A 13,689-nucleotide genomic window follows, 5' to 3' on the forward strand; every position below is an offset into this window, starting at 1 on the left:
TCCCTCTCTCTCTCTCTCTCTCTCTCTCTCTCTCTCTCTCTCTCTCTCTCTCTCTCTCTCTCTCTCTCTCTCTCCCTCCCTCCCTCTCACTCCTTCTCTCCCTCTCTCCCTCTCTTTACCTCTATCTCCCTCCCTCTCCCTCTGCCTTTCTCCCCCTCTCCCCTTAATCCTTATGCTGCTGTATTTGAGAGCTTCTTTTAGCTAGTAGAGACTCTTATTTTTTAGGAGAGATGCAGCCATACTTCATTCAAAGGGCAGGGTTTGGAGAGGATTAACAATTTGTGGAATTTCAGTTAGCTGACATTGGGAAGAGGGTGTCTGGGGAAGGAAAACATTCGTGAGGTTCAAATGATGTGGTCAATTAAGAATTAAAATGAAGTGTTCTAGAGCTTAAACACCTCTACATTTTACATGGCAGCAATCTCGAGAGAGTAATCCCAGGAAAACTGTAAACCTAAATTTAACTGAAGGTCTGTGCATGTGCGTGTGTGTGTGTGTGTGTGTGTGTGTGTGATAGAGAGAGTGTTCCTCCTCCACCATTCGTGCCCATTTCCATTCTTCCGAACATTATCATTCAAATTATTCCCTAGATTATGATTCAGGTAGAGTGTCACAAATACTACTGGTTAAGTGTTGTTTTTAGATGAGGTAAATTCTGTTTCTAAACATATCATTCCCACTTCCTGTAATGTCATTAGGGATTATCAGGTACAGGTGTTATTTATCTTTGCCACAGCTTTCCCATGACTCTTTTAGTGCTTTCTCACATGGTTACTTGTGTGTCAGCCCTATCAGAGGTAACTGAAAATGTCAGCTATTGGGAAAGGATGACACCAAGCCCAGGATGACATAAGTTACTACAGCAGTATGAGCTTCAGCCACCATAGCCCATTCCAACTTGACCTGTTCTATGATTGGCTGCCTGAGAAAATGATGTATCACTGGAGTTTATGAAACAGGACTTGCCAGCATACCCACAGAGGAAATAAAAACTTGAATTTTCTTGTCATGGGAAGAAGGGCTTATTTAAAACAAAACAAAATATGATAGAACTTATAACTCTGCTACATTCACAAGTTTGTAAGAATCTTCTCTCTCTCTCTCTCTCTCTCTCTCTCTCTCTCTCTCTCTCTCTCTCCCTCCCTCCCTCCCTCCCTCCCATCCTCCCATCCTCTCTCCCTCCATTGTTGGTCTCTAGCTGTCCTCTGAACTGACTAGTTACAGTATACTTGAGCCTTTATATAGGAACTGATCAAATGTTTCCCTTCCCCATTGTAGACCTGTCTCAGGAATACCAGTATTAAAATGTTCTAGGATATAACTGTCTTTCCATTTGGCTCTTGGGTTTCTAGATCTTATTGTCTCTCTATTTACCAGTTTCTCTCCACAAACAAGATGGTTCAGAGACCATCAGTGGGTATGGTTACTTATCTTGCTGCTGGGCAGCATGTATTCATAAGGAGGTGTATTATTCTATTTTATTACAGTTCTGAAGTACTGTGATTCTCTTTTAGGTAGGAGAGGTGCCAATAATTAGGGTACTTTTATTTTTTTAACTATCAGGACAGGACCATCTTCCATGCCCCTCTTCTAAAACATTGCTAAAAAGAATATGTCCAGAAGATAATTGTCAGTTGTTCACCCCACCCTGAGATTCCTTGATGGCTATATAAGTGGAATTAGGGGGTGGTTAGAGGGGAAGAGGAAACCCTGGTGCCAGAAAAAAAAAAGCATCATTTTATTTCTTACTGTAACTTTTAGCTTTTAAAATAATGGGAGGGGTGGTAAGAAAAAATAGACAAATAGATAAAAACTTTTGGGTTTTTTTTGTTTGTTTTGCTCATCATGAACCTTTGGCCCTTAAATATTTGACATATTGTTAAATTGTCTACATATTTCCTTGCCTGAGGTTCCTGTGTTATACATAATATATTGATAGCAGAAACAAAAAATGCTGGCCTTAGAATTTCTGAGTTTAAATCTTGCCTCTACCCTTGACAAGTGTCTTATCCTCCCTAAGTCTCAATTTCCTCATCTGTTGCAAAAAAAAAAAAAAAGGATAGTAGTGATCTCACAAGGATAGATCTCACAAGTGATTATCAAGTAAGATTATGTATATAAAGTGTTTTGCAAACCTAAAAGCTCTATTGAAATGTTATCTATTAATAATAGTATTGCTACTTGCCTGTATTTCCCAATCCATTATCATTTTACCCATCCACATGAGTCAGTAAAAGAACCATCCCTTTGTAAGGAATATTGTGGAGTTTGACCTATACTTGGTCCCTGGTTATTTTCTGTGGGTTTAACATACTTCCCCTCCTGAAGTAAATTCAGCTCCCCAAGGTGCAGCCCTCTGTTCATTCCAGCTCATCTCCTTGCCAAATTTGTGATCAGAGTAGAAGAATGAAAGATAAGAGAAAAAATGGAATATGAAAGGAGAAATAACAGCCCTTTCACTTTTAATAATTTCCCCTCTTTTCTCCATTTCAACTATTAAGGGTCCTAAGAACATAGAAGAGATGAATTTTAAGCATACCCTTAGGATTTTCTTTTCTTGAATTGTTTTTAACCTCTGGAATAGGGAGAAGAACTGGAAAAATAGTAAATGTAGATGAATCTGAAGCATTCTTTGAATATAAATACAGAATGGAGTTTTCTTCCGTAACTCTGTGCTTCATCTCTGTGGAGGAGAGCAGATAGACCACCAGTAGTTCATGCTGTGATGATCAGCCAAGCATATATGGAATATTATGTGCCCAGAATAAATACTGTAAGAGATACAAGAAAAATATCTGAGACGTAATTTCTTACCTTCATGGGGTTTATAGTCCTGTGGGAGAAAAGGGTCAGGGGTGTGGGGCAAACATGATTAATACACTTAAAACATAGAGAAAGCATGAGATGGGCTATAACGTGCTCAGTCATGTGGTATAGGCAATAAATGAATTGTAATTCAGACAAAATTAAGTTCTGTGGAGACCAAATTAGCATAGGGAAGGCTGCATGTAGGGAATGAGAACTGAGATAGGCCATGTTTGGTGATGTGGAAAAGAAGAGAGGAAGGCACGATGGTCATGTATGTAGCTAAATTAATAATATAGAAACAATAACTAGCATTTACATAGCTCTTTAAGGTGTGGAAAGCACTTCACAAATGCTATCTCACTGGATCCTCACAATAATAATCCTGTTGTTATTATTATCCTCACTTTAGAGATGAGGAAACTGAGTCACAGAGACATGAGCACAGAGAAAAATCTAGGTGGCACACTGGGTAAGAGTGCTGAACTTGGAGTCAGAAAGACGAATTCAAATCCTGGCACGTACATTTAATGACTGTGTGACCCTGTGCAAGTCTTAACCTCTCTCAGGCTTAGTTTCCTTAGCTGCAAAATTGGAATAAAAATAGGAAGTACCTCACAGGGTTGTTGTGATCAAATAAGATGTCATATTTTATATATATATATATATATATATATATACATATATATATACACATATATATACATATATATGTGTATGTATATATGGCACAAGTGCCATGTAAATTTCTTTATTATTGTATTTGCCCATGATCACACAGCTAGTAAATATCCCGAGGTAGGATTTGAACCCAGGTCTTCCTGATTCCAAGTCCTGTGCTCTAGCCACTGTGCTATCTAGCTCCCCCAAATAAAATAATACTGCCTTAGGTCTAAATCTAGGAGGCATATAGATGACATAGTGAATATAGCTCTGAGAGATATCCTGACACTGTATAACCTGAGCATCAGTTGGTTTTTCATTTGTAAAATGATGAGATAACCTACAAGTTCTCTTCTGTATTTAAATCTATGAGCTTACAATGTAATGCCTTTCTTTACACAAATCCAAAGCCAATTTACATTTATGACTCCTTCTAATAATAGCACTTTCATATAATGTAAGGAGGGGAAAATATTGCTTTATATGTAGAAGAACTGAGGCACATAATGGTTCAGTTTGCCAAGATCACGTCCTTTGTATCGGAGGTTACCCGGGAACCCAAATCCTTAGGTATTTTACCAGGAAAACATGATTCAGTTATCTACACTAGAATTTTCGTGTGGACATCCAACCTTCTGATAGATAATTTCCTATAGCCTCCATTGGAACATTTGAGAGAAAGAGGAACAGGAAAACCAATTGTTCTTTCTTATGGACTCTGGAGATTTATAATCAAAAATAAGAAACCAAGTGAAATTTTCAAATATCATTAAGTAATCTTAAAAATAATTTTTGAAAAAAATCTTATAAAAATCTCAAGTGGGTCATATTTGAACCATGATCATGGGGGGGAAATAGATATCTCATGCTCCAAAACTTAAGTCACTTTCAAACCATATTGCCATTTTAATGGATGAGTTATAGAACTGGTAGAGTAATAAGGTTAAAACATAGTAGTTATTATCTAAAGATAATGCTAGCCATTCATTCATTCATTTAGATTTCTCTGCTCAGAAGTGATAGTCACCCATTTAGTAAAGGGACTGGCTGATTCATCAGAAAGTTAAATCATTAACTTCTAGTGCCATCCAGCATAATCTCTGACAGAATGAAATGGAGAACCCAACAGGCTTGCTTCTCAGGTGTCATGATGTTTTCATTCTATTTTAAAGTAACAGTCTTATCCAACTCCTGTCTCCAGCCTCCATATTAGGTGTACTCTCCACATAATGGACAAAAGCTCTTCTATGGAGATTAGTTATCGTTGTGGGTAAAGTAGATTCATGTGTTTTAATTTACTGAAACCCAAAGCTTGTGCTGTGGCTAATCCTCACTCGTCATCAAGATACATTTGTTTGAAAAGGAGAGAGCCAGACAAATGGAGCTGAAGTACCTTCTGAGACGGGCTCATAAGATGGGATAGTGATTCATGCCAAGACCACAGTCACAGACACCCCACCAGAAGGCTCAGAACGCTTTCATTTCTTTCTCTTTCACCCCCCACCTGTTGCTGCTTTCATTGAGACCCAGAGTAATGCCTATTGCTATCTCCCTTCCAGTTGCAGCTGTTGAGCTAGCTGTTGGTTCTATTTCTTAAGGCAGTAATTCATTCTCTTCTTTTATCACATGTTCCAGTAACTTAAATGTAAAACTAGGAAGAAAACTTTTCTTTGAGACAGGAGAAGGGGGAGGGAGATTGCACAGAAGCAGAGGTTGGGATAGGAACTGGGAAAAACTGCAAACCTTTCTCTGATGAGGATAGAGTAAGGCAGAGTTCTATTTTCTCAATTACAAGTCTGTATAAACCAGTGGAGTTTATATTCCTGTCGACAAGGCTAGCACCAGAGTATGTAATCTGGGAGAATTTTTCAAATGCAGGCATCTTCAAGGGTGTCATCAAAGACATTCTTTCATCATTCTGCAAATATTTATTGATGCCTCCAATCTACCATCAAATCACTGTTTTGTCTGCCTACTTTTCCTACTCTTTCCCTTCCTAATTTTCACATGCTATTACTCACTTTCATTTCACACAGTACTTGATCCTGCTTCCCTTAGCATATCCCCTGGCAGTGTCTGAAAAGGGACTGCAGTGCCCAGTGAATAGAGCAGCTGTTCTTGGTTCAGAAATCAGTCTCAGCCAAAGCAAAGCCGAACTTGATTTCTCTTCCAGATAAGCAATGACTACTCCATTCACTCTGCCCTTACTTACCTCTTTATCACACACACACACATACACACACACACACATACACACACACCCTTTTGGCATTGTTTAATACTTGGAGCTCCCTGTTGAGAAACAAAGAAGAGAAAAGGGGGGATGGGAAAGGAAAAAGGAAGGCAGAGAAGAAATATGTAAAGAAAAGAATGGACAAAGGCAAAGGGAGAAAAAAAGAAAGTAAAGAGAAGATGAGTGCTCGTTGGATAGGGAAGGTTTTTCAATGTTCCCATTTTCTCTGTTGGGAGAAATCATTATGAAAATCTCAGTTACATCTGAATTTCAGAGTGCAAAAGTGTGTGGATACTTTGTATATGTTAGTGGATGTTCTTTGTATATGCGTATGTATCTGTATATATGTGCATGTTATTTATGTATGTGAGTATTTGAATATGTGTACAAACAAAGCAACACCTTCAGTTTGAGAGTCTTCTAAATGTAGATAATTTCACAGCTGGATATCTGCTGTGAAGAAAAAATGATTCAGGATAACTTTATAAATAAGCAAAGTCTGCAGTAGTTGTTTTAAGGAAGATATACCTATTTTAAATGTACTTTAAAATGCAAAGTGAGAATTTAATAGCGTGTTCATGTTCCCACAAAATCTTAATTTTAAGACTGATTTTCTTTTTATGAAACAGGTGGTATAACCTTAATAGAACTTAATAAGGACAGCATTTCATGAGTTTTCAAAATAAGAAAAGAATGCATGGAAAGTTTTCTCTTACTGCTGTCAATTAAAAAAAAAAGTCAGCCTATACCTTCATAAAACCAAGAAAAGATACATTCACACTGTATCACTTATGGATCTGTTTTATTTTTTTAAAGCACATGAAAAACACCACAGTTTATTTTTGCAAGTCGCTAATGAAGCTGGAATGGGCTAAGAACAAACACATGGCCACAAAGTCAGATAGTCTCCCAGGTACTTAAAATTCATGTGGATTTCAAATTTATTGGCTGGAAATGATAGGAAATTCCCATTTAGGTCCCATTTTTCTGGCTCCAAATTGCTCTAAGCACATTGGTGGGTTGTTGTTGTTTTTAACCACAACAGTTATGTTAATAAAATTTGAGTCTGAAAATGTGATAGGGGAAAGCTGTTTTGGATTCTGGCTTGACATGAAGAGCCAGAAGTGCAGGTAAAACCTTTGAAAGAAGGATACAATCATTGTAGAGAATTCTCCATGACTTTATGTGGCTATGTTGCCAATCTGGTAATGCCTTTTAAAGAGTTTCTAATTAATGTTTCTAATTAATGTTTAGTAGTAACAGAATGAATATTTGTCACAGAACACACTGTGTTATTGGCAGGAGGAGGGAATCAGGTGCCCCATCACTTTCTTTACTGTTTCAAATCTTGTGTGTAAAAGACACATTAGACTCTAGTATAAAATAAAATAATGTACCTTCCTTTAATAGGATTGTTCCATTGGAATTCTGTGCCTGACTACTAACTCATTGATAAAGTGGGAGGGAGACCTTTAATAGAAACAGTACTTCATTTAACATACTATACAGAATTTCTTAAAAAAAAAAAAAAGGTTTTGTTTTTTTTTAATTGCATGCCCTTGCTTTGAGGCCAGAGATAATCTGGGTCTCAGACCATGCTCATTGGCCTGAGTTCAGTATAGGATGGAGGATAGGGAAGGTGGGCAGTTAAAATGGATCACTGTGCATTTACTTGCCTGGGAAGGGTTGCTATGAAATGAGGTCATTCAGAAACTTCCCCCCTTGAAGTGCTTCCAATTCTTACATAGCCTTTTGTTTGGGAAATGAATAGCAAGTTGATTAAAAAAAGGGGGGTGGGGGAGTGTGAAACAATTAAGGAAGGTAGGGGGATGGGATGAGAGAAGAGCTTCAGGGTTTTAGCTCCTCGGACTAAAACTGAAAGGTCCCAGGAAAAAAAAAAAAAAGTGAAAGCTCTTTCTGGACTCTGGGCCATCCAATTCCACACAGTTATATCTGCCATGATGTCAGCATGTAGGTCGTGCAGATGGGAGAGGCCGGTTGAGAGGCTCACTCCTGTGGGTGCTGTTTTAACTTCACCAGAATGCTAAATAGCTCCATGGAATCTGAAAGCTTCGGCAGCAAGCCCAGTGGGGCTAACCATCACTAAACCCAACTACCAAAACATGATACTGGAAGACTCAGGCCAGCACGTCAAAGGAGTTACATTTCTTTGCACCTTCTGTCATTTTAAGCTTTCCTTGAGGAAGAGAGGGATATCTGGAGGGTGGTATTTTCTTTAAGCTTAAGATCTTTTAAAAGTTCAGTTTTTAAAACTGCTGCTGTGTATGGGCTAAGATCATGAAAATATAACAGATATTTAAAATAAAAACTTAGATCAGAAGACTGCTGTTAGCCCTAAAATGTGCTGCTTGTCTCCTCCCCCCCAACATACACACACACACACACACACACACACACATACCCCTACATGTAGATGCCTCTGTTCCATCATTTATGTATTTGTAAGCTTCACTATTCAAACTCTGCTGTGCCCCATAAGGTTCCCTTGGTTCATATCTCTGTATCCTTTATAGAGTGAGTTTTCTTTTGTATCTGACCCTGGTCCTTCTTCTAACTTTAAATGGGAAAAGCAAATGTGCTTTGAAAAGTATGTTACACTGTAGTTGTTAAATAAAGCAGTAACCTATGCACTCATAATGCTTTCTCTATGACCTACTTACATACAACTTCACCCTCCTTATAGTATGATTAAAAGCTGCTTTGAATCCACTATTCCCTCAAGGGATTTGAGGCTAGAATTTAACAAACTGCTGAGAAGGCTTAAGTCAGTAAGAGGGCTTCCCTACAGCTTCTCCCAGCTAATTCACATGCAATTAAAAGGAAAATAAATATTTCAAAAGACTGTACATGTTAATGAATAATGTTCCACCTTATAGAATGAGGGGCTTAACCATATACAGTATTGAGCTTTGTTTTAGAAGTAGATTTTTCTGCATGGTTTTAAAAAAGAGCTTTCCTTTGGGGGATATTTTGGAGGGTCAATTTTGTTTGGTCATATGGAGAGAGACTTACTATTTATGATATATATTATTCATTTATGCCTTATTTTAAGTCTCTTGCATTCCTAAATAATACATGCATAACTGAAGGTCAAGGATCCTCTCCATCAAACCAACTAACTTCTTCTGTAGAATTATTAAAAAAAAAAACACCAAAAATGACAACAAAACCCTCATATGTTCCTGGGCAGCAGGAGTAAGTGGGTTTGTGGATAGTGTATAGCAACAGAGGGGAATATAGATATAAGATACAGATATAAGAATCAGTTTCATTCAGTGCTTTTCTCAATTCTCTATGAATTTAAAACTGATACCTCAGCAATGAAAAAATATTAAAACTAAGGTAAATCCAGTTCTTGCTAGGATTCACTATTGTGGAGACAGAAAGTCAAAAGTCATATATTAGTTCAGCTGAAGGAAATCAGGCCAGCTTCTTGAAAGGATGAACTGAACTAAATTTTCCAAGGCCCATTACCTTATAGTACTCAGGGTACCATATCTGGATAAAACTGATATGTAAATGTCTGCTTTGCCACTTAACTGGTGAAAATGGTAGGTACTCTTCTTGTAGGCTTGTGGAATCCAAATATGAATAAAAATGTTTTCTTCAGTAGCAGCCTGCTCTTAATATAGCATTAGAAAGGACTTTGGTAGAAAAGAATTATCTTTTCCCCCCACATTGTGACTTCTAATATCTTTACATGTTACTTAATTGGTTAACCCTCTAGTTCCTGTGACTATGCTTTCATTTATTTGACAGAATAAAATAGCCCATCTCATAGAGCCCAACATTGTGTGCAGGGTTTTGTTTGACACCTAGTAGCTCTGTGGCCACAAACAGGTGACTTAATTTCCTATAACCTCAGTTCCCTCGTCTGCAAGAGAAGGATCATAACAACCTATGGCTGTTGTAAAGAAAATGCTTTGTTAACCTGAAAGCACCATATAAGTGAGAGAAATTATTGTAATTATCACAATTATGTCAATTTAATATCTGGTTCTATGAAGAATAAGAAGATTGAAAGAAAATTGGATGAATTTGCAAATGCCATTCTGTATACTAACAGCAATGAAGTGAAAAAAAAGGTACCAGAACATGGGAAGTATGGGAACTGTAAACTTCTAGACTTCTTTGATGGTGCAGGTTTTAAAGTTTGAAATAGATCGAAGCAGAAAGCATATCATTTTGAGAAATGTTCAATTGTTTCAAGAATTCATTTGTTTGAATTAAACTATATTAGAAACCAACCTTAGCACAGCATAGTATACGCTACTTATTTTTCCAACACACCCTCAAACCACCTACTAAAGACTCTCTCACCTTCTTTTTTAATACTGTTGGAGATTTTTGCCACTTTCCCCATTTCCATTAAATGTAATCATTCCACATATTTAAATAGACATTTTAGCTGAAAAGCTGCTGCATTTGGGAACTTAGCATAAATCATCCTGTTGGATTGTTGTGTATCTAATACTAGGAATTTATAAATTAATTGTCACCCATACGAAAAGATAAAGTGTGTTATTTCTGTCACCTCCTACTTAAAACTACTTACTTTTTTCAGAATTTCAACATAATGCAAAAAGAATTTTCTGTACAAGATTAGATTTTTTTTTCTCCTTTCCCCTTTACATATTGAACCAAATTCCTACATGTAATCTTTGATTATTTAGGCAAAGTATAATTTACCAGATATATTTTCCTAATTAAATCACTAAGTCTAGGTAAGTTATTCCTAGAAAGGTCACTCGATAGCAATTCTGCCATACAAAGCAACCTACTTAAAGCTCTTCATCTTTCTTTTTATTGTTAAGGCTTGCCGGGTTGTTGTTGTTAACTTTGTAATGAAATGGGCCTTGGCAACATTGGTCACACCACTCCATTCTATCAGGTCTGGTTATAAAGCCTTTATTGTCGGTTGAATGGCAACTGGGAAGATTTTTTAGAGAACTCATTTGCATTTCGAGATATTGTTGGAACTGCAAAAGTATTTGTTGCAGTATTGCTTCTCCCCAGCAAGCCCTTTCTTGCCCTGCTCTTCTTCCTGGTAGGATCTTTGCTCCTTCGCCCCCCCCCCGCTTCTATTTTAGGGGGTCTTTGGGGGGACGGGGAGGGGGGCAGAGCACCACCTTAGGCGGAGTTGCAGGGGTTAAGCCGTAGCTGCAGTGGGAGCGTAGCCCCGCCCCTTCTTTCAGCACCTGGTGCTCTATAGACAGTTGCCTCAGCAGTAGATTTCAGAGGGGATTGGAGGAAAAACCAGAGAGGGGGAGAGAATGTGACAACTGCCGCTTTGGGTTGCTGCCTTGGGGGGTGGGGGGAGGCCTCCCGCACCTGTCCCTGCCTGTCTCTCAGCCAGCCCAGTCGCTGAATCAGACCCAGCCCGGAGCAGGCATCCCTCATCTGCCAGAGCCGGGAGCGAGCGGTTGCCCCGTAAAGAACATGACTTCTTCCTTCAAGCTGGATTTCCTCCCGGAGATGATGGTTGATAGCCGCTTGCTAGTTTCCGAGAGAATGTAAGTGGAGCCCTGGCCGCCCCTGCCCGATGCAGCAGCATCTTCGGAGCGAGCTCTGGTGCCCGTGAGGGGGCAGAGCGTGGGGGGCTGGAGGGAGGGCGGCGGCAATGGGGAGCGTTCCGAGGACACCTTGGGCCATTTAAACAAAGCTCGCTGCTGCTGCCTCCGCCGCCGCCGCCGCCACCGCCGCTGCTGCTGCCGCCGCCGCCACCGCCGCCACCGCTGCTGCTGCTGCCTCTGCTGCTGCTGCTGCCTCTGCTGTTGCAAAGTCTCGTTTATCTGGAACCTCTCTGGAGGGGAGTGAGGAATTTGCAAGCGGTTGGCATTCTTCTCTGCCCAGAACCAAACGGTAGTTGGTTGGGGGGAGGGGGGAAAGGAGGGGGTCTCCTCCACCCCCAGTCCCCCCAAATATCCGTAGATTAGCTGCTTCTCTGTTTGGTTTTCTGGCAGGAGGCTGGCTCATTGAACGCGGTGAGGAGGCAGAATGCTTTTTCCTCCCCTGTTCTATCGCGGTGCCATGTGAAAATGCGGGCGAGCCCAGAGCAGATGAGCACACTTTCCCTCAGGTCCAGTGACATTCCAATGTAGATAGAGGCGCACGCGCGCCGGCGTGCATGCAGGCATGCATGCCTGCATGCGTGTGTATATGTGTGTGTGCGTGTGTGAGTAATAATTCGGTGTGGCTAGCTCCTTCCAAGAACATAATTAAAGATTCCGCAAATGACCCCCCCCCCCCCCATCTGACTTGAAATTTGTAAAGGTTCCTTGCTTTCTAATGGGGGAAGGAGGTTGTGGAGATGGGGAGGGGGAAGGGGGAAGAGAAGTGGAAGAAGGGATAATTATAAAGTATTAAAATAGCCAGGTGTATTCCAGCGCGGAAATTAGAGGTAATTTTTTTTTTTTTACGTAATCACGATGGTTTGCCTGATAATGCACTGTGTAATTTAATAATTAATGTGGTTCGGGTTGTCTTAAAATGTAGTCAAACCGAGGTAGATAACACTTATTGGAAGAGTGTTGGAATTTGTGAAGAAAGGGAAGCATGTCTAATTTTATAGCTGCCTTCATTGATCTGGATATGAAAGTTTCTGCATCAACTCAGGCACTCTTGGGTCAGGAGAATTTTACAAGTATTCCCAAGTATCTTGAAGGAAGGAAGGAGGGAGAAAAGGAAGGGAGGAAGGAAGCAAAGAAGGAAAGAAATGTTTGATTTCTGAAAGGAATGATATGGAAGGTGAGTGGAGTTTTTGGACAGAGAATATAGATTTCATCCAAGACCGGATAAGAAATTATGATTACTTATTTAAATTACTCCTTAGCAAGAGGTATGATAATGACTATAAATCATAATAATGACATTGGGGGGGAAGTACTATATGTTGAGTGCATATGTAAATAATATTATTCATGACCTACTTGCTGGAAGCTTTGTCATCCATAATTCTTTCTGAAGCTTTTCACATACTCTTGCATGTGTCGAGACCATGCAGGGCTTTATGATTCATTTCCCTGGCAACTAACTTTCCCCCAAGGTGCTAGATTCTTTTTCTAGTATGTTAAGTGTTATGAGTTGAGAGCTTTAGTGGTAGCCAATTGTTCCAGCAGCTGAGATTAAAAGGGGGGTTGGGGAGTAGAGGAGGAGAGAGATTGATAGTAGAAAAGTGAATGACCAAGCACAATTTCTATAATACTTGCCCTCCTCATTAAGAATGTCACACTGTTTGTAAACATGATCAGGTCCATTGTTTCAACTGAGATAATTAGATAAATTAAAATATTGAATTTCCTTTTGGTAGTTTTCTTTGAAAAATTAAGCTCGCTTAGTCCAAATCCCTAGGTTGCTTTCTTTTAAAGGTCTTTATCCAGTTTTATATGTATGTGTATATGTATGTATACACAGATACATTCTCCCTTTTCATTCTCTTATCTACGTGTCTATAGATAGTTATAACCTCTATTAGTTGTTTGTGAAGTGCTATTATGGTTTCTCTTCAGGACTCCAGAGATTGAGCTCAATCAAATCGGTATCTTATCCACACCATCATGGTTTGATTATACTTGCTACCTAGGTGATCATAATATACCTAGTTAATGAAACCTCTCTCAACTTAAGCCAGGGAGCATTAATAGCATCTGAAAGATGTTCCCTTTTATGGGTCAGATTATGAAAATTCAACTTGTACTTTTTCTCTGGTACATGAATGGTAGTGTTGGTGCTCAAACTGTTCCCTCTGAATAGAGTCTTTGTATTCAAATTCTAGAACGATTCCCTTTCCACTGTACACCCAACTATTACTTATGTTCAGATGATCTCTTTTGGAACCAGGACCAAATTGTTTTCCCTGTCAGTGATCTAATATTGGGGGGGGGCGAGGGGGGGGAGAGAGAGAGAGAGAGAGAGAGAGAGAGAGAGAGAGAGAGAGAGAGAGAGAGAGAGAGAGAGAGAGAGAGAGA

At 39.4% G+C, this 13,689-nt stretch overlaps 1 protein-coding gene across 38 annotated transcripts in view; it reads left to right on the plus strand.

Moving 5' to 3' along the window:
- LOC138175978 (CUGBP Elav-like family member 2) overlaps positions 1–13,689 on the plus strand; it is a 697,415-nt gene that overhangs the window by 310,670 nt on the left and 373,056 nt on the right. The window contains exon 1 of one of the 38 annotated variants that reach the window (XM_069106599.1): positions 9,764–11,235. The exons of 34 other annotated variants lie outside the window; for them this stretch is intronic. In XM_069106599.1, coding sequence (XP_068962700.1) covers positions 11,162–11,235 — 74 coding nt within the window. In that variant the 5' untranslated portion in view covers positions 9,764–11,161. Of the gene's footprint in view, positions 1–9,763; positions 11,236–11,448; positions 11,585–13,689 lie in introns of those variants that run through there. 3 more of the 38 variants (XM_069106608.1, XM_069106625.1, XM_069106632.1) reach the window with 3 other exon arrangements.

This window comes from Petaurus breviceps, unplaced genomic scaffold, assembly GCF_028583685.1.
Source record: "Petaurus breviceps papuanus isolate PSGF00001 unplaced genomic scaffold, PetGlider_PUasm1.0 80, whole genome shotgun sequence".
NCBI classification, from domain to species: domain Eukaryota; kingdom Metazoa; phylum Chordata; class Mammalia; order Diprotodontia; family Petauridae; genus Petaurus; species Petaurus breviceps.